The sequence below is a fragment of the Bos taurus genome, chromosome 26, assembly GCF_002263795.3.
Source record: "Bos taurus isolate L1 Dominette 01449 registration number 42190680 breed Hereford chromosome 26, ARS-UCD2.0, whole genome shotgun sequence".
Taxonomy (NCBI): domain Eukaryota; kingdom Metazoa; phylum Chordata; class Mammalia; order Artiodactyla; family Bovidae; genus Bos; species Bos taurus.
In genome coordinates, this window is record NC_037353.1 from 40,636,061 (window position 1) to 40,657,813 (window position 21,753).

The following is a 21,753-nucleotide window of genomic DNA, read 5'->3' on the forward strand; positions in this document are numbered from 1 at the left end:
TACACGTCTCCTACATCATAGTGAAACAATCTCTTTACTGCTGGATTAGAAAGGAGAGATTGAAAAAAAAATCACTGTGGTACTGAGTCTGTTCTATAATTTTTATCAAAATCTCCCCTTGAAATTATGATTCTGGTTCGATAGCTACATCAGAGGCTAATGATCTTCTGTCAGTCATTTCATTAGGAATAAACAACTGTCTTTCCTGTTCACTTGAATGCTTTAGGCAATAGATGCCCTGTGGATCCACAGTCTAAGATTTGTAGCAATCTTCTCTCATCCTTTTTTTGAAAGTGAAATCTCTTATTAACTTAGAATGTTAATAAATATAGCTTGTCATATAAAGAAAACAGAGCAAGCATCTTAGCTAGAATGAACTATGAATTAAGAAACTATGAATGAGAAACTATTTTAAGAAATTTGGGGCCAAAGGGATGTAAAAGTAGGTGTCAACACGGTGAAACTCAGTATCATAGGAGACAAGCTACATGACGGGTCATGTGCATTAGAATGGTCTCCTGGCTGTCTGACCCTCTCATCAGAGAGCTTCAGTCATCTCCCGAGTGGAGTGGGGAACAGTATCTCTGCTGGCCTTTCTCACTGGGTCTGTAAGTTTGTTCATTTTGCCAGCTGAGATCATTTTACATCTGCTGAGAGCCGCAGGGGCTAAAAAATGCTAAGAGGCTAGGAACCCAGCTCCAGAAATCTCTGTAAGCAAGCATGCAGTTATATAACTGAGGAGCTGCAGATTGCAAGAGTAGAGCTTAGGAAGGCTTTTCTTTGAGGATGAAACTTTCTAGAACCAGGCAGAACTCAACAGCAGCTGCAGAGCTGGCAGAGTTAGGAGAGCAGTCACTCAGCACCAAGCTAAGCCTGTTACAACTCTCTGTGAGCTCATCCTCAAGATGGCTTTGTGAGTCGAGTGCTACTAACCCCATTGTACAGATGAGGAAACTGAGGCCCCCAGAGATGAGCTCACACGGGAGAAGGTAGCAGAGCTGAGTCCTGAAAGGTCTGCTTTTCTCAACAGCACACAGTACTCCCTCCTACTGAATTGAGTATTCAATCCCTGAATCTCCTGTGTCACTTAATTTGTTGTCGCTATTGGTTTAAGCAACACCAACTCTAAAGCTTTTCAAGTGCTTCTTTGCTCTAGTGTAGAGAGAAGGGATAAATTGATGTCTATCACATTTAGCACAGACTTAGGGGATCATTTAGACAGTGGACCACTAGCATTGGAAACAGAATTTCAGTGTTCTCAAGTTGGCAGCCCACTGACCTAACCCTGTTAGTACACAGATGAGTTTCATGTGGTCTGTACTGTATTCATTTTCGATGAATTGTTCACATTTAAATGGAGACACTTCTCATAAATATCAGGGTTTCCCTCTTCTGTTAGAATATCAAAACTTCTGGGAACACTGAGCCCATGTGGCAGACACCAGCTTGAGCAGAGGGAAGGCGCTGCATCTTTAAATAGGCGAATGTTTCCATTTTCCCCGGTCCTCACCACTCTCAAATGTCTCCCAATGGCAAGGCCAGGTATTAGTTGCCATTTATCACCACAAATGAACCATTGAATTTTTTTCCGAAAGTATCTCTTGGATCTGAGTGTCTAGCAATAGAGGAGTAATAGAAGACAGACCAAGAGGGCTTTCTGTTGCAAAAATGTTGACTCAACATCCAACTACTTAACTCATGCTCCCTATCTACCTGGCTCCCCTGGGCACGATGTGGTAGCCCCTTGTGGATCAGCCTCTTATTTTACAGAGCAAACTGAGGCCCAGAGTGGGAAAGAGACTTGCCTAAGATCATGCATTCAGTTAATGGCAGAGCCAGAATGGGAACCTGTACCCCACGCTCCCAACAGCACCCCACTGCTTGTTAGGAGTCTGCAGGGGCTGACCAGGCATGCATGTTCTGCATCCTTGGTTTTGGATGGTCTTGTGGAGATGTACTGGCAAACTCCTCAAAACACCCTTCAACATTAAAATTTATTCAGAGACTTCCCTGGTGGTCCAGTGGTTAAGAATCCACTTGCCGATGCAGGGGACATGGGTTCAATCCCTGGTCCAGGAAAAGCCCACATGCTACAGAGTAACTAAGCCTATGAGCCACAACTATGAAGCCCCCACATTCTAGAGCCTGTGCTCCCCAACAAGAGAAGCCGCCTCAGTGAGAAGCCAGAGCGTCGCAACCAGAGAGTAGCCCCCGCTCACCGCAACTAGAGAAAACCCGCATGCAGAATGAAGACACAGTTCAGCCAAACATAAATAAATTAATTGAAAAAAATTTTATTCCACTACCCAGTATCGCCTTTCTCCCTCTTGGAGAAGAAAATACTTACTCTTTGAGCATCATGTGAAAAAGTTGTACAAATTACCTCATTAGAACACAATTCCATTTGTGGTGTCAGCTATAATCAGTTTGGGGAAATTCATTGTAATTAGAGTAAAAAATACAACCCCAAAAGCTGAGCCTGTCCCCCTGATTCTTATCTCATTTGTTTTTAAAGCCTTTTCTTTGGAGCCAGTTTTCTCATTCCTTGCAGTCGTTGGGGTCCAAACCTCTTTCACTTGGTTTAAAGTAAGCTGGGGAGAAAAGGCAAAATGACTTTATTTCACCTAAGTGTGTATGTGTTAGTAGCTCAGTCCGACTCTTTGCCACCCCCTGGACTGTAGTCCGCCAAGCTCCTCTGTCCATGGGATTCTCCAGACAAAGATACTGGAGTGGGTTGCCACCTAAGCTGACTCAGTAGATAGACCTTTCTTGCAAAGGGAATGTTGTAAACCTATGACAGTTCATCTGTGTAGTCAGAGATGAGTCAGTAACTCCCTTTCAGAATCACCAGGCAGGCAGATAGCCCTGTTCAGGCCACATGCCTAGCATCACCACCTGGACCAGCAACTCGTATTGTGAAGTTTTGCTTATCTACTCTCATTGATGACAGCCAAGTGAGCCCCAAAAGTGCCAGAAACAGGTGGGGAAGCCACCCTCCTTCATCTGCTTCCTAGTTTAGAGGCTTCAAGAGTATTTTTACTTCTCACAGCCAGTTCAGCAGAGAAATATTTACAATCAGCTGCTTCCTGCCAAGAAAACCTGCTACAGACTTTGAAAACAAGGGGCATATGCTCTTCCCTTGATCCATGTGAGTGCTTGTGTGTGTGTGTGTGTGTTCTAAACTCTGGAGAGCAAATAAACACGTTCTGAGCCCCCAGGAGGGGTCGGCTCTCAGCTTTCTCTCATACCATTATTGTAATCGTATTTCTGTTGCTAATAATGTTAACAAAATATGAAGGCATTTATCATACTTTATCATCTCCATCTTCCAAAATGCCCGGTGCTCTGCTGCATCTTTGAATGCTCGGTTTTATCTCCTAATCATGCTGGAAGCAGGGACCACGTTTCAGGGGGAAGGCAGACCCTTGGAACAAATGCCATCTCCCTGCTCCTCACTCGCATACCAGCTTCTGAGGCTCTTCAGTGTCTCACATGCCCGTTTCTTTGAGAAGAGAAGAAGGTGTTGTTTGGCTCAAGTTGGAAAGCATTTCTTTAAAAACCTTTCTGCTTTCTTTTTCTCCCAGTTGAACTTGAATCAAAGCCTTGGTAAGTCCCAGGATCTCAGAGCTGAAACGCTCACGGAAGCATCTTGGTCCCAAACTGCCAGCCTCAAAGGAGGAGGGGGCAGAAAACTGTGGAATCCTATGTGTTCAGTATAGTTTGATAGAGCCTAATTCTCATTCAGTTGGTATTTGGGAAAACAGGCGTTTGGGCAAAGTACCTGAGCTGCCCATGGCTGGGCCAGAAGGAGGTGCATCAGAAGCCCTTTGTCAAAGGAGCACATGCCAGTTCAATAACTGTAGGAATATCAATGAGAAAGAGACAAGCATAAAGTTTAACATGGAATCAGAGTCTGTTGTGTCAGCTAGACAAGTAAGGACACACCGTGCTGCTTTAGACACGCTGCCCGGAGGACCAATAGGATGTGTCGAAGGAGATCAGCTGCTGCGGGATGCCTGCAGGATCTAGGCTGTTGAACTCAGCCTTTAAAATTCCTTTGAACCCCTCTTTCTTTTCCAAGAGGGTTTCCCTTGTGGCTCAGCTGATAAAGAATCTGCCTGCAATGCAGGACACCTGGGTTGGGAAGATCCCCTGGAGGAGGGAAAGGCTACCTACTCCAGTATTCTGGCCTAGAGAATTCCATGGACTATATAGTCCATGGGGTCGCAGAGTCAGACACGACTGAGCAACTTTCACTTCACTTCCTTTCCAAGAAGCAGATAACTCTCCATTTCAGAGGACCTGCAGCATGGGCCCCACTGTGAGAGAGAGGACGTGCTTTGCCTGCTCTTCTTTGAGCCACGGGCCCCACTGTTGGAGCTCAAATTTGGAATCCAAATTTGAGTTTCTGGGGTCAGGGAGGTGACCTGGTGGAGGTCAAGGGTCTGGCCTTGGACCACATGCCCTAGGACTTGACCTTGGTGGGTTTTTAGCAGTCCCTTCTCTTGTCCATCTTGTGAATCTTTCCAGAGCTTGTTGAGTCTGGACTCATCTATCTTAAAGTCTCCAAACCATTGTTTATAGGGACACATACAAATTCCTGCTCAATATCCACCCTATACTTACTGACCTTGTTTTTAATATTGACAACTTGGCAACACCCAGGACTGCCTTTCTTCCAATTCAAATCTTGAAAACTTCCATCCATAACCCTGCAAAGCCTCAGGGCAGATCTTGGATGCTCATCACATTCAATGTACAGTCGTCCCTCAGTATCCTTCAGGGAATTCGTTCCAGGGCCCCTGTGGACACAGATATCCATGGATGCTCAAGATCCTTATATAAATGGAGCAGCAGTAGTTAGGTGGGTATACTGCTAGGCTGTCCGATTTGAACAAAGTCTATTACTCCTCCCTTAAGAGCTCAGAATGAGGCCAGTACCCACCAGAGCCAAGTCCCCAGCCTCTGCTGCCCACTCTGATGCCTCAGGGCAGAGTGTGAATGAAGAGAAGAAACAGAGCAAAATGGATGAGGATGGGGAGTTGAGAGCCCGTTGCACTTGCTAGGAAGGTGGCCAAATGGGACCGCTTTGGAACACACTATAAACCATCTATTAATAATACCCTTCATCATAGCAAACAATGTAGAACTGGCCTGGGCAATGCAGTTTTGCACAGAGTTTTACTTTAAACAGAATATTCAATGTATGCTGGCACTGCTTTACTGTTTGAGTACAAATCATTATTCAAAAATATTTAAGTGCTTCATTTTTATTCCTGAGATAAACCTGGCTTAATATTGTTTTACTAATAAAAAAACAAAACCAAGCAATCCTGTTACCTTGTTTAATTTGATTGTTGAAAAAGTTCTGCTTTGGCATAAGCTTTTGTTCATACTTGGGGAACCCTATTTAAGAAGACACATTATTATCAGAGATAATTCATTAAAACTGCAGGTTATTCATATTTATATACTATAACCATGATTATAATGAACTTACAACTTAGAGTCCTGCTTTTTTCACTTAACACTGTATCCTAAGTATTGTCTGTAGTGCTACATTTGCTGTTGTTCAGTTGCTCACTCATTTCCGACTCTTTGCGACCCCATGGACTGCAAACCACCAGGCTTCCCTATCCTTCACCATCTTCCAGAATTTGCTCAAATTCATGTCCATTGAGTCGATGATGCTATCCAACCATCTCATCCTCTGTCGTCCCCTTCTCCTTCTGCACTCAATCTTTCTCACTGTCAGTGTCTTTTCCAGTGAGTCGACTCTTCACATCAGGTGGCCAAAGTATTGGAGCTTTAGCTTTAGCATCGGTCCTTCCAATGAACGTTCAGAATTGATTTCCTTTAGGATGGACTGGTGTGATCTCCTTCGCATAGTCAGAATATTTTCCATGGCTGCATCATAATTCATTGAGTGGGAATAGTCTAGTTCTTTCTCTTTATTTTTTTCCCCATAATTACATAATAATTTTAAGCAGAGTATCTTCTAGATATCCCCATGGTTTTTTATTATTTCCTGAAGATGGACTCTCAGACACATTGTATCAAGAGGATGAATGTTCTATAGGCCAGGCCTTCTCAGACTTCAGGGTGCACACAGCTCACTTGTGGATCTTGTGAAAGGGGATTCTAACTTAGTACGTCTGGGGCAGTTCTGAGGTTCTGTATTTGCGACTAACTCACTGGTGCCGAGGCTGCTGCTCAGGCTTCAGACAGTCTGTTAAAGTCCTTGATGCCCTAGCTTTAGCCCCATTCTACCAACTCTATCAAATCACTGTGTAGGCTGGTTGCCTAGGAGCCCTGCCCCTCAGGAGTATTTTCTGATCAAGAGGAGAGTTTTGAGTAGGCTAGTGTCCAGAGGAGGTGGGAGCTGTAGCCCCTTCCCTCAAAAGAAGCATCTAAACTCACTCCTGGCTGCCATTACAATCACCTGAGGAGTACACACACACACACACACACACACACACACACACACACACATAAATGCATGTGTGCACCATTAGGGTTCACTCCAGACTAGTGCAAATAGAAGGTTTGATAATGAGGTCTGACTACCAGTATTTTTGAAAACTTCCCAGGTTTTAAAGTAGAGAAGGCACTGGCGACCCACTGCAGTACTCTTGCCTGGAAAATCCCATGGACGGAGGAGCCTGGTAGGCTGCAGTCCATGGGGTCGCTGGGAGTCAGACACGACTGAGCGACTTCACTTTCACTTTTCACTTTCATGCATTGGAGAAGGAAATGGCAACCCACTCCATGTTCTTGCCTGGAGAATCCCAGGGACGGGGAAGCCTGGTGGGCTGCCGTCTATGGGGATCTCACAGAGTCGGACATGACTGAAGTGACAGCAGCAGCAGAAGCAGCAGCAGGTTTTAAAGGTGATTTCCGAGTGTAGCCCGGGTTTGAGCACTGTCGTTTTAAGTCCACAGAATACTCACCTTAAATCTCACTGACTTCAACTGTGTATTAAACCTGACTAGATGAAAAGCTCAGGGCTTACCTACTCCACCTGACTCCACACTTTAGACAATTGATCCAATGAAGCTATGAGTTGCATTTGCAGTTCTAAAAACTAATAACCATAATTTCTGAGAGAAGACAAGAAATGTGTCACCACTGGCTTCTCTGTCAAACCCACTTTTCCAGCATTTGCTGGTCCCATCTTCCTGAGCTAAAACTTACCAAGCTAAAACTCCCTTTCTTTCCCTCATTTTTCAAAGCTAATCAGTCATCAGTCATTTGTTCTGCAGGCACTTTTATTCATATAGAACTCCAAACACAGTATTAAAACTCTGTTTGCACAACCATGACCCTCAACCAGTCCATGAGCCCCTTGAGAGCAGAGACAGCCTCTGAATCAAGTTTTAATTTCTCCCACGTTGAACAATGCCTGTCTAGCACACAGTAGCTACCCCTCAAATCATTGTTGAATGAATGAGATTGAGTAGATTGTGATCGCATGCAAGCCTGAAAGGCTGTTCTCATTGTTGAAAGCTTCATACCAGCGTGGTTCTAGCAAGAGCACAGATTGCCAAGATGGTGTCTGGCGCCAACATGGTCCTGACCCTGGGGGTGTTGCAAGATGGTAGCCAGGATGCTTGGGTGCCCTGTGTCCCTGCCACGTCCCACCTGCTAGGGTAACACCTGCTGTTTGTCTTTGGCAGTTGCCTTTTCAGGCCTTGGCTTCACAACGTTCTACTTGGCTGGCAAGCTGCACTGCTTCACCGAGAGCGGGCGGGGGAAGAGCTGGCGGCTCTGTGCTGCCATCCTGCCCCTGTACTGCGCCATGATGATCGCCCTGTCCCGCATGTGTGACTACAAGCATCACTGGCAAGGTGAGTCCCTGCCCCGGGCCCGCCCGGTCCACACGCCATCTGCTACTCTCGTGCAGGGATGGGGGGATACTTGCACCTACCGGGGGGAGAAGTAAGTGCCTGCTGTGAGAAACTAGAGTTCGCTGAAATGACAGAGCAGACACAGTTTTAAAGAAGATGCACCTGTTCAGGTGAGCTCCGGCCTTGCTGGGAACAGAATCAGAGCTCCTCCCATTCCTTCATGCTCAACTAGGCAGCTCGAGTCTTACCAGGAAGGCAGGACCTCAGGCACAGACTCAGATGTGACTTCCCTGCTGGATCCCTTGCCTCTGTTCTCAGACTTGGTGCCAAGTGGTGGTTGGTTCCTATTGCATTCACCCCGTAAAGGCATGTTTCTCACCACTGATGCTCTTCCAGAAGAGGTTTCCAGCCCAGGGATGGATGCCAGCAGCCACTGCAGGGCTGGGTGAGGCTTACCTATATGTTTCAGCCCTGGGGTGTCTGTGCCAAGTCAGAATAACACAGGACAACTGAGGGGCTTGTTCTTGGAATAAAGCAAAACCGTGCCATGCCCCTCTGCAGATCAGCTGCAGCTCTCAGCTTGCCTAAACCACAGCAGCATCTGCCACGGCAAGAAAGGGAGCAGAGACAGAGGCAGTGTCCATAGAAGGCGCGCCCTCCAGGAGCGCAGGGCTTAGGGCTGTGTTTCCCAGAATCCAATACTCAGATCACCTTGATCAGGCCACTCCAACCTAGGAATTGGACTCTTGAGGGTGGGTTCGGAGTGACCGCCAGAAGTGTGCAAAGCAGTCCATTTATTCTGATGAAGTCTGAGAAGCACCATGGAGAGTTCCACTGTGTCAGCTTTCAGCAAACACAGTGCATGAAATGTGCCGAATCCTAATCCGGCTTCCCTGGATGAATGGCCTTCCACGATCTGTCTGTGGCCGGCCCTTCCTCTTCCTTTCCTGTCCTCCTGCCGTCCCCCGGGCTCATTCCCTTCTGCCCCCTTTTCTGACCACCCTCTTCTCACCTCTTCCCAGGTGTTTGTCCCAGTGGTAGTGAGGCAACAGTTGAGGCCAGAGGTGAGGGGAGCTCCTGGTTGGAGGTGACTTTGCCCCATCTTCTCCAGGGGACTTCTGCTCCTTCTCTGGCTTCAGCTCCACTTTCTACCCTCCTGAAACTCACACGCTGGGTGTCATGAGCTTCCAGCAGCAGCTTCAACCTGGGGGTGAAGGGTCTGGGAGAAAAGGAGGCTGATGCATGGTCTAGACAGGTGGAGACATCAAGGAGGTTTGAGGCCCTGCTGATGGGGGTGGTCAGTAGAGGCCCATCGGGCTACACCCTGAGCCTTGCCTTGTTCTCTGCTTTTATCAGTGACTTGGATGAAGTTATGGATAATGATCCCACACAATGGGGCAGGGGCAGGAAGAGAATCGCTGAGCCAACAGAGCAAGGGTGGACCCATCGCATCCTTGGAACTAGGAATATTTCCCACCAGAATCATGGTGGCGCATATGATTAGAGCATTTCCACATGAGGACTGTTACGGGCTGGATGGCATTTCATGAACTGCTTCTCATTTATCCCTTGTAAACTGTAGTTTCTCCTTTTGAACATGGGAACAATAATCCCTCAACATTTCCCAGAGCCATTTCATCGACTAAATGAAATAATGGATCTGAGTGTACTTTGTAAATGAAAGTGTGTTGCACAACTGTGAATCAATATTGAAGTTGCTTAGTGCATCATTTCTAAAGAAGGATGTGTTGTGTCTCCCAAGCCACTGATTTTGAGATGGACATGCTTTTGGCACATTTGTAAGCTCTGAATCCCTGGTTTCCACTTTTATTTCTCCACATTGGACCTGAGAAATGATGAAGGATTTCAGAGTTGATATTTTGGCTTCATCTTGGAAGATAGTAAGAACCTTTGTGTAGTGATCTTATCCTGAAAACCTAGGAAGAGAGGTTGGCCTGTCTTAAATGCTCTTTTGTTACTACTGATCTGTGGTTGGTGCATCATGAAAGGATGAAGAATCGCAGTTCTTGGCTTTGGGGAGATGCTGGACTTCATGCAGCTGGTGCCCCCAAGCCCTGTTGGCAGCGGAGCTTCATGCCCATCCTATCCAACTGGCACAGAACGGAACTTGGAGCAGTAGAGGGAGAATACTAATGCTCTGTGAGCTGATGGGAAAGCAAAGCAAGAGAATTTATGATCAGTGATGTGTAGGGCTGTACTTTGGGGGCGGGGAGGGGCAAGCCAAAATTGCATCATGGTAGACCCATCCTGCAGCCCAAACTAAATGTGCCTGAGTGGGTTACAGGTCATAGATGTGGCCCAGCTACTCGTTCAGCTGTGCCATCACCTGTTCAGCTCATACCCTGGAGTTAGCCAGGAGCAGAGTGTGCTTTTCCTTGGATCCTCTAGTGGGCCCTGAGTTGGGTTCATTTTATCTTAATTCCCCTTTAGGAGGTCATCTGTCCTTGTCTATACCAGTGGTCTCAATGGGGAGCAACTGAACCTTCTAGGGGACATTTAGCAATATCTGGGGACATCTTCACAGATGGGATGGTGGGAGTGGTGGTGGCTGCTGGCATCTAGTGGGTGGAGTCCAGGGAAGCTCTTCAACATTGTACAGTGTATGAGATAGCACCTCCTCCACCGGGAAGACTTCTCAGCCCCAAACATCTATGGCCGAGGTTGAGAGAGCCCAACTACACCACCGCTCGGGCTTCCCTGGTGGTGCTAGTGGTAAAGCAACCACCTGCCAATGCAGGAGACAGAAGAGATACAGGTTTGATCCTTGGGTTGGGAAGATACTCTGGAGGAGGGCATGGTGACCCACTCCAGTATTCTTGCCTGAAGAATCCCATGGACAAAAGAGCCTGGTGGGCTACAGTCCATAGTATTGGACAGAATTGGACACAACTGAAGTGATTAAGCACACACACACACACACACACACACCCCACATCTCAGCTCCATCTTTCTTTCCCTTATTACACGCTAAAAGCAGCAGTGTTCAATGAGTGGAAAATTTTATTTGTTCAACACTCACTTATTAAGGAAGTAATCAGGGAGGCTGCAGAGGTTTGCAGCTTGGAGAAAAGGTAGATGGTGAGGCCCTTGGCTGCTGTGTGGGAGGGTGTTGGAGGCAGGATGCCTGGCTGAGATTAACAAGGTGTTGTTTGTTGGTGTACTGAGCTGCCCAGTGACTGTGGGCGGGGGTCTTCCGTCATGATGATAATTCTTGGGGAGACCCCTAGGCAGCAGCACAACCTGAGAACCTCTCATTATAGACTTTAGTTAACAACATTAATATTATGAGATTTTTATGACTCCATTTCAATTTTGATTTAAGCAACTGTGTCTAATGTGGAAGTATATCCAATTACTCGATTACATATTCATATCCAGTAAATAACCCATAATCTCAAATGCTTTGCTCTGTTCATTATCATGGTTATCAACATCCTTCCGGTCTTCTCTGCCTTCCCAGCGCCACTCCACACGAGTCTGTTGTTTTATTAAGTGAGGAACATGGAGGGCACAGGCCATGGTCTGGAGGGGCAGTAAGACATGTAACAGGGCTTCTTCACAAATAAAATCACTGGATGGATTATAAATCTTTCTGTGGCTGAAGTTCTCCTTGTCTCTGTGACATGCTGGCTTTTGGGTCAGCTGGAAGTTAGAGTCCCTGGGTGATGTCAACGCTTCACAAAGAAGCTTACCTTTGTGATTAACTGTGTGTTTTCAGCATTAAAACTTGTAGAATTCCCATGCTGGGGGGAATATCTATGGAGAAAAACGCACAGAAAGAACAGAGCACCTCCCTGAACCATCTTCTGCCTCAGTTCATAGTCTCCTGGGTTTATGGTTCCTGTCAGTGGACAGTCAGAGCCAGAAGTGGCAGGAGTGTGTTGTTTTTTCCATGAATGGACATAACGCGCTCCTTCTACCCTCAGATCCTTGTATCTGGATCCAGTGTTTCCTTATGTGACTCCAGCTTGCAAGTAACCTTCTAGCCAACACTGATTCTCTAACCATAGCTCTCTTAAGCAGCCCTGGGTGCCTTAGGTAGTGTTTCGTCATAAGAAAGGGCACGTAGGTCTGAATGTAATCCAGAGAAACAAGTCTTAAGGGAGGAAGCAGTCATTTGTTCCCACCCAGCCTGAGGCCGGGATGCGTCCATGTCAGTCACAGACGCCATGTTTACTGGCCTCAAAATTCCAAGATGGCGCCACTGCTTTTGCCAAGTTTCCTGACTTGGCCATGAAGGGTCTGTGATGTGCAATGAGTTCAGGTGTAGTTTCTGGTCTCTGCAGATGGGGTGTTTGAGGATGAGGGCGCTGTGCCTACATGGAGAAGGAAATGGCAACAAACTGCAGTATTCTTGCTTGGAAAACCCCATGGACTGAGGAGCCTGGGGGCTACAGTCCATGGGGTCATCTGAGCAATGTAGCGAGCACCCTGCACCTAACTGTACCTGAACCACACTAAAAAGCCAGGCAGAGTCTGCTCCCTCCTTGCACAGTCCCATTCACCCCCTCCCCCCAACACACACACAGTTGAGGGACACACTGCTCACCAGTCCTCCCTGGGCTGTCAGAAACAATCTCTGCTGCTGCTAAGTCACTTCAGTCGTGTCCGACTCTGTGTGACCCCATAGACGGCAGCCCACGAGGCTCCCCTGTCCCTGGGATTCTCCAGGCAAGAACACTGGAGTGGGTTGCCATTTCCTTCTCCAATGCATGAAAGTGAAAAGTGAAAGTGAAGTCGCTCAGTCATGTCCGACTCTTAGCGACCCCACGAACCGCGGCCCACCAGGCTCCTCCATCCATGGGATTTTCCAGGCAAGAGTGCTGGAGTGGGGTGCCATTGCCTTCTCTATGAAACAATCTCTATAGATTTTCTAAATGAAGTGACTTGAAAAGGAGACTTTGGAACGATATCATGCTTCCCACCAAAACCCACCAGCCTTACATAGAACAGGAGCACTAAGTTCCTCCCTCCAAGATCCTCCTTCCCAGGTGAACTGATCTCATCTCTTCCTCCTTCCACAATTGGCTGCCCATGTGGTGTGTCTGCATTCACATTTATCATCAGCTGCCAAATGCTGCTTGGGGTCTGGGGCCTCTGGGCCTTGGCTGCCCGTGAATCCACCATCTCTGCCACCATACCTAGGGCATCCCTGTGGAGGCCTTGAGCAGGCCCAGGCCACTCCCTTTCTGGGATCAGAATGCACTAAACAGGGACTGCCCTGGATGGGCCAGGGGTTAAGAATCCGCTTTCCAGTGCAGAGGATGCGGGTTTGATCCCTGGTCAGAGAACTAAGATCCCATATGCTGCGGGGCAACTAAGCCCGAGTGCCACAGCTGCTGAGCCCATGCGCCTCAGCTAGAGAGAAGCCCACCCACCACACGAATATCCCGCATGCCCCACAACTAGGACCCGATGCAGCCAAATAAGTAAATATTAAAAAAAAAAAATCCACTGGGCAGAGAGCATTGGGCCTTGAGAGGCTTTCTCAGCCAGGCTCCCTGCCCTCTGCCCTGGCCTCCACATTGCTCAGTTCCCAGGGAAGACAGGTGTTGGCTGCTTCCAAGTCTCTTGACAACTTGGCTTCATTTAACAGTGCTTTCTGCTGTTGACTTTCTGTTCAAAGTAATTCCACAAGCCACCTTCCTTTGCCCACTGTAGTTCAGACCACCATCACCTGCTGCCTGGGTTATTGCAGAAGCCCTGCTACTGTCTCCCCTCCTTTCTCCTCTGCCCCTCACACTGCAGCCAGGAAGAGCCTTTAAACCCTGTCACGTGTGGTGCCTGCTCCTCTGCCCCTGGGGACTCCTTGTGTCCATCAGCATCAAAGCCCAGGTCCTACAGCGACTGTGAGATCTGGTCCCGCAATTCCTGCTTCTCTGATGGTGTTCTCCACTGCCCCTCCTTGCTCATGCTGGTGCTTTCCCACCCCGGGGCCTTTGCACTGACTGTCTCCAGTGCCCAGAATGCGCTTCTCTCAGATGTATGTATGGCTCCTTCCCTTCCCTCCTCCTGATCTTAGCTCAAGTGAGGCTGTCTTATAGTGACCACTCTGTTGAAATCGCAGCCCAGTCCCCACATTCTCTGTGGTGTTCACCTTGCTCATCTACCACCTTCTGACAAACCCAGTCATTTCTTGCGTGCATGCTCAGTCACTTCAGTCATGTCCAGCTCTTTGTGACCCTATGGACTATAGCCTGCCAGGCTCCTCTGTCTATGGGATTCTCCAGGCAAGAATCCTGGAGTGGGTTGCTGTGCCCTCCTCCAGGGGATCTTCCTGATCCAGGGATCAAACACATGTCTCCTGCATTGCAGGCAAATTCTTTACCACTGAGCCACTGGGGAAGCCCCAGTCATTTCTTAGGTATTGATTATCGTCTGTTCTTATCCACTTGAACAGGAGTCTGCACACTTCCTCTGTAAAGGATCAGAGAGTCACTATCCTGGGCTTTATATGGGCCATGTGGTCTCTATGGTAACGCTTGAGTTGGTGATGGTGGTGTGAACACCAGCCTATAAATGAATGGCTCGCATAGTTTGCTGCTCTCTGTACTGGAATATACTCTCCCTGTGGGGAAGGATTTGTGTCTCTTTTGCTGGTATGGCACATAGTAGGTGCTTGTGTTAGTTTCCCAGTTTCCACAAACTGAATAGAAGTTGTCTCATGGTTCTGGAGGCCAGAAGCCCAAGGTCAAGGTGTTGGTGGCCCCTCTCCCTCTGACACCTGCACGGGAAAGAGCTTTCCGTGCATCCTGCAGCTGATCAGCCCCAGATAGTTCTCGGCATCTGCAAGCATAATTCCAGTCTCTGCCTCTGTCTTCATGTGGCATTTCCCTTGAGTTTCTTCACATCACCTTCCCTCTGTATCTGTCTCTGTGTTCAAATTTCCCCTTCCTATCAGCACACCATTCAGATTAGAGCCCATTCTACTGATCTCATCTGGGCTTGATGATCTCTGTACAGATTCTATATCCAAATATGGTTGCATTCTGAGGTACTGGGGTTTAGGACTTCAGCGTATCTTTTGGAGAAACAATTCTTAATGCTTAGCAGTGCTCAGTACATAAGTGTGGAATGCAGGAATTAATAATTTTGGTTAAATCATATTCCTTTCTTACTAATTTTATTTTCTCTATGCACTGGTTTTACTAAAATTATTCTTACTCTTTGTAAGTTCTTTCTTTTCAAAAATGAGCCAAAAAGTAAACTTCCAAAACCATCCACTCACTCATTCAGTATGTCTCTTGTACCTGTGTGTCAGGCATATTCTCGATGGAGGCACAGTATTGAGGCAGAAGACTGGGTGCTGCCCTGCCAGCTTACAGTGTAGCAGGTAGAGTGTGCATTCTCTGTGCTACGTAAGTTCTTTTACAGAAGCTCAAAGTCACAAAAACGGGATGCATTATTAGTAGCAGAAAAAAAAAAAAAAAAAACAGAAACAATCATGTGAGGTTGTTGAGTTTTCCAGAAATGGCCTTTACCCTAGGGTCTTGGGTCATAAAGCCCAAGGCATACAAGATACCAAGTAAGCCAGCTGAGTGATGTTGGATGTTGCCATGGCAACAGGGAGGGATGTGTTCCTCCCAAGGACCCGCTTGTCGGTGCCAGAGCTGAGTACTGGCACCTCAGTAGGCCAGACTCCATGAGATCCTTTCCTGCCCTTCAACTTCATGAGAAGGGGTTGAGGTCATGCTCGTTTTCCAGGTAAGGACTGAAATACAGGTCGCCTGATTCAAAGTCTAGCCCTCTTTCTACTACCATTGGAGCCCTCTAGGTATTGATTCTAACCTCCCCTTTCAAATAGCTTTGTTGAGGTGTAATTCATAACTCATAATGCATAAATTCTCCATTTTAAAGTATGCAATTAAATGGTTTTTAGTATATTCAGAGCTGTGTCGTCATCACCACTGTCTAATTCCAGAAAATCATATTAGCCACCACAGCCCCCAGCAACCACAAATCTACTTTCTTTCTCTATGGATTTCCATCTTCTGGACATTGCATATTCTTGGCATCACATAATATATGGCCTTTTGTGTCTTGTGGTGTCTATTCTTTAGTGCATCTTGTAAATGCTCTTCAGGGCATCTCAACATTTACTGCATAATAACTGCTGGGCTGGGCTTCCGAGTGGCTCAGTGGTAAAGAATCAGCCTGCCAAGCAGGAGACCCAAGTTAGATCCCTGGGTTGGGAAGATCCCCTGGAGGAGGAAATGGCAACCAACTCCAGTATTCTTGCCTGGGAAATCCCATGGACAGAGGAGCCTGGCGGGCTACAGTTTGTGGGGTCACGAAGAGTCAGACACGACTTAGTGACTGCACCTACACACATGCACACAACTACTGGGCGTGGGGAGATGAAGATGAGGCACTCAAGGGGCAGTTAACACTGACAGGTAGATGTGAGCCGAGAGGTGCACAGACAACAGCCTAGAAAGCTAGTGCAGCCCCTGGTCCTCAACAGAGCCCCAAGGGGCCATGGAAAACCGTCTTCTCCAGCCCACACCAGAAGCCTGGTCAATTTATGTCCTATAGAACTGTAAAGACACACCTCTCTGGAAAAAGATGGACCACTCCTTTCAGTTTCTCAAACTGGCCATGCCCCTTCCTTCCTCTGCCAGGAAGACTGCCCTGCCATCCCTGCCTCCACTTCCTACCCTGCTGGTTTGCACCTGCTCTTCCTGCAGGGCTGACCCGTGGATCTTGTCCTCAGCAAAACTCCCCCGATCCAGACAAGCCAAACCACTCTGCGGGCTGATCTCACAGACCCGCCTCCTCCTTCCTGGCGCTCACCACAGCTGCCGCTCACTGGTAAGACTGTCACTTCTCAGTGTCCATCTTAACCCCTAGGACTGGGAACACATCTCTTTTGTTCAGCCTCGTGTTCTGGTACTGGGCATCACTCCTGACATCTGATCCCCTCGCAAAATACATGATGGATGAATGATGTCGACGCTGAGTGAGAAGACCGTGGCTTGTGTACTCTGGGGACACGGAGATCCACACACTCCCCCTTTGAGCCCTCCAGTCCCATGCGACCATATTTGGGGTGAAGTCAATCCCAGGCAGTTTTTTCCCTAACAAGGGCCGCTTGTCTCCTGCCTGCTTTTCTCTAAGCACATGCTCTACGGGATGGGAATGGGATTTCATTAAATGGCACTTAATGACAATCTCTCTCTTTAAGTAAGTCATTTTTTAAATCTTATTCACCATCTTTGTGATAAACAAAGCCCTGAAGAACTGCTGAGAAGGCGCCTTTGCTAGACCTTCCATTGCCCTGCTGCTGCTGCTAAGTCGCTTCAGTCGTGTCCGACTCTGTGTGACCCCATAGACGGCAGCCCACCAGGCTCCCCCGTCCCTGGGATTCTCCAGGCAAGAACACTGGAGTGGGTTGCCATTTCCTTCTCCAATGCATGAAAGTGAAAAGTGAAAGTGAAGTCACTCAGTCGTGTCCGACTCTTCTCGATCCCATGGACTGCAGCCCACCAGGCTCCTCCGTCCATGGGATTTTCTAGGCAAAAGTACTGGAGTGGGGTGCCATTGCCCTCTCCGATGCCCTAGTTGCTTCTAATAACTATGGTGGCACCTACAATACCACTTCTAATTCATTCCATTAAATGGGAAAACAGCGTTGATGGCAGTCACATGCTCGGCTTGCTGCCGCATCAGTAAGCTCGGGGAACGTACATTCAGAATGACTTGGTATCTTTTGGTCCGTGATGCACCTTGTGCATGTGACCAATGCCTTGTCACAGAAAATAAAAGTCAAGTGGCATTATTTATAGGTTTCTCTGCATGGTCTGTTCAATAGTCAATGACTCAAACACAGATGTCCTGGGTCATTTCAGATACTCATAAAAGTAATACCCCATAGGCCTGTTCTCTGGGGTTATTAGAAAAACAAAACAATGGTGTGTCCCTAAGACTTTGTGCATGAAAAAGCCTGGCATGTTCCCTAGCACGGGCTCCTGCCCACAGGCGGTATGAAGTTTCTCAATTTGAGGAACTTGGTTTAATCACATTAATTATGCCTCATGACCCCACAGAGGAATTCACAGTAGTTACTACTTTCCAATTTCTTGGGTGACCATTTTTTTTTAAGTTCATGAATTTAATCAAAATGCTATGAAAGTGTGGCCGTGCTAAAGAGATGACAACTATAGACTGTTGAGTTACTGTGTGAAGAGAAGGATGGGGAAGGATTAGAAAGTCCCCAGTAGTGCTGGGAAGATCTCCTGGAGGAGGAAATGGCAACCCGCTCCAGTAGTCTTGCCTGGAGAATCCCATGGACAGAGGACTCCGATCAGCTGTGGTCCATAGGGTCACAAAGAGCCAGCCATGATTGAAGTGACAGCACGCAGTGCTGGAGAGGAACACAATAACAGTGATGGGCACTATTTTTTTTTTTAATTAAAAAACATTTTTTTGGCTACATACTACAACATGTGAGATCTTAATTCCCTGACCAGGGATCAAACCCTTGTCTCCTACATTGGAAACACAGCATTAACCACTGGACTGCCATAGAAGTCTGAGACTATTGTTTTAGATACTGCATTTCAAGGTCTTATTTTGTGGCATGCACTGTTCAGAAGCAGATCTCATCAAATCACTGTGATGATAAAATGACATGGATATTGAGATCTCCATTTGAGGCTGGGGAAACTGAGGTTCAGAGGTGCAGTGACTTGCCCTAATGGGGTCTACAGTGTCTTTGTGATGGATTTCTCAGCCAAGAGGATTCTCAAGTCCGAGGTGAGAATAGATGCTGGATAACTTACTGTGGCCCCAGGCATCTGCTCTGGGAGCAGAGCTGGGCACTGGGGTTTCACTGTATCTCACAAGTGGTCCTCCCCACCCCTCTTCCTTGGTGGCTACTCATCAGGGCCAAGTGGCCACTAATCTCTTTTCCTCCTCTTTCTGCCAGGTTGCACCATGTTTGCACTCCTATGCAGAGGAAGTAGCCACAGTTATTCAGTTTCTCTGGCCTGTTAGAATGACTTTTGTTTACAAGTGACATTTTATCCCAATCAAGGATATGACCTATTTTCTGAAGATGCTCAGCAGAGTTTCATAATGATCTGCAGGCTGATCTCAGTAGGTTGACCCTGGGGACCAAATTCCTAGAACATTCATATGAGAAAGACTCTCAGCTGCCAAGCACTTATTCCTGGTGAGGGAACTGAAGTTCAGAGAGGGGAATGGGGACAACACCAGACAGTAACCAGAGCCTAGCCCCAAATTACTGTGCACGTATTCATTCTTCCGGGCTTCCCTGGTGGCTCAGTGGTAAAGAATCCGCCTGCCAATGCAGGAGACATGGGTTTGACCCCTGAGACAGTAAGATACCCAGAGAAGGAAGTGTTAATGCACTCCAGTATTCTTTCCTGGAAAATCCCATGGATGAGGAGCCTGGCAGGCTACACCCTTGGGGTCGCAAAAGAGTTGGATACGACTCAGCGACTAAGCAACAGCATTCATTCAGCCACTTCCCTTCACCAACTTAATTCTGCAGATGAGCAAAGTGCTGTTCCAGGTATTGAGGAATCAACAGCCAGCAAGCCTCACAGAGCCCCTGCCCTGGTGGAGCAGAGACTCCAGTGTTAATGTTACGTCATCACACAGCTCGACACACCACTTGCTGTTCTCATCCCCAGGAGATGAGAAAGTGTATCCCTGCCCATGGCAGGGGTGGGTGATTCAACAAGATAATGACGGTGAAAGTGGAAAGCCCCCACTGGAGGATGACACTTCAGCCTGGCAGTGACCTTCACAAGAAATCAAAGTTTCTCTTGGCAGGGGAGGTTTTTCCATTGTGTTAGGATCTTTTTGGCAAGAATAAACCCAAAGACACAGTTTAAAGGGCATGCACACACACACACACACACACACACACACACAGTGAGGGTTGTTGGGGTGGGCCACTTTCATGGGGTCTCTGGTGGACACTAGCTGAATACCTTCTTTAGCATGGGGTCCAGAGGTGGTGGAAGGGCCTGTTTTGCCCACAGGTTCCCTCTCCTACCTTGTCTGCGGGGGCCCCCCACCACGTCTTCTGACTTGATAAAATCTGCAGCTTGTAGAAGGGTTTAGGCCCCTCCCACTGGGAGTGTCGAATTTGCCCACCCTGGTGCAGCATAAAATGTTGTATTCACTTTGTGACTCAGAAGTTTTACTCCATCCCTGGGAAATCACTTAACTTTGAGGAGGAGGCCAGCATGCCCGCTGGCTTTCTGTGGTGCACCAGCAACATTGCAGGACTCCAGCAGAAGCTTGCTAAAGAAAAATGACAGCCCCCGAGGGTATTTACATCCCATGGAGATGGCTGGAATTATTCTTCCAGAATTTCGAATTGATTTTCAAAATCAAGAATGCAGTTCTGAGTTTGTGCCGTGCGCTGCTGCGTATTCCATCAATAATGAGAAGAATCAAGTGCACACACAAAGGGGATGTTTAAGTTCTAGAAATGGTAAGGGTTTGCGGAGGCCACCAAGACGTACACCTCCAGTGTCGTTTCTCTCCCCTTCCAGTCTTTCGAGGGGTTTCATCAGCAAACCAGTCACCGAAATCGGTAGGAAAGTGCTTTCTGGAAAACACAGCTGGCCTCATTTGAATGAATCATAATGCATTTCTCCTGGTTCTGCTCTTCTGCCCTAGATTCGTTTGTTGGCGGCGTCATTGGCCTCATTTTTGCCTACATTTGCTACAGACAGCACTACCCACCTCTGGCCAACACAGCCTGTCACAAACCCTACGTCAGTCTCCGAGTCCCGCCCTCGCTGAAGAAAGATGAGAGGCCCACGGCCGACAGCGCGCCCAGCCTGCCCCTGGAGGGCATCACCGAGGGCCCTGTATGACCCAGACCTCGGGGGATGGACTGAGCCCAGGCCACGCTCCTCCACCCCGACCTCATCACACAGTAGAAGAGGTTTTCTGTAACATGTTTCTCATCCGTTGTTTCTCCAAGTTCTCCTTCCGCTCCCATTTTGCCGACGATGATCCTGCTACATTCCACGTCTACTTTCAACTCTCCTGAACTGGTCAAGAGAAGGGCCCAGGAACATTTTGTGAGAGACATGTGGAAGGAGGCTGCCGGGGTGGGCGGGTGCAGCTTGGTCGATTCCTCCTTCCGAGATGTTTGCCGTCACGGCCACCGTCCTATGTTTTCATGGTTGTAAAACATAATAAAACCTCCCACCTGGAAGACATGGTGTTGGCAGTCCAGTGCACAGATCATTCGGGGCTGCGGTGAGTTTCACATCCACCCCCAGGGTGGAGAGCCGGCCCAGCTCTAGCTGTGGTGGTTCTAGGTACTGAGCTGTGGGCGGAGACTGACAACCTTTGAGAACTGTCAGCTGATTACAGCTCTGAAATGGAGTTGCAGCCTGGAGCTGCAGCCTTGACATTGCTAGGGCTCTTTGAATCACTGAATCTGTTACCAAGTCCAAGCTCAGCCTGGTCATCCCACTGAGCCAATAATTGGGAGACAAGGTGTTGAGGCAAGGAATAGTGACTTTATCTGGAAAGTCAGGCACCCAAGGAGATGGTGGACTAATGCCCTACAGCACTGTCTTACGGGGTGTGCGTGCTAGTTCCTTTTATGGAATAGAGGGAGGAGGTCAGGGAACAATGTATGAAGGCCATCAGTCAGTTCAGTCACTCAGTCGTGTCCGACTCTTTGCGACCCCATAAACCGTAGCACGCCAGGCCTTCCTGTCCATCACCAACTCCCGGAGTCCACCCAAACCCATGTCCATTGAGTCGGTGGTGCCATCCAACCATCTCATCCTCTGTTGTCCCCTTCTCCTTCTGCCCTCAATCTTTCCCAGCATCAGGGTCTTTTCAAATGCTCTTCGCATCATGTGGCCAAAGTATTGGAATTTCA

The 21,753-nt window shown here is 47.8% G+C and overlaps 1 protein-coding gene across 1 annotated transcript in view; it reads left to right on the forward strand.

The window, feature by feature from the left end:
* The window catches only part of PLPP4 (phospholipid phosphatase 4), a 147,057-nt gene extending 126,332 nt beyond the window's left edge, over nt 1-20,725 (forward strand). Inside the window, 2 exon segments of the mRNA NM_001206550.1 lie at nt 7,677-7,847; nt 20,526-20,725. Of these exon segments, the coding sequence (NP_001193479.1) occupies nt 7,677-7,847; nt 20,526-20,725 (371 nt within the window).
* Nucleotides 20,726-21,753: the final 1,028 nt, after the last annotated feature.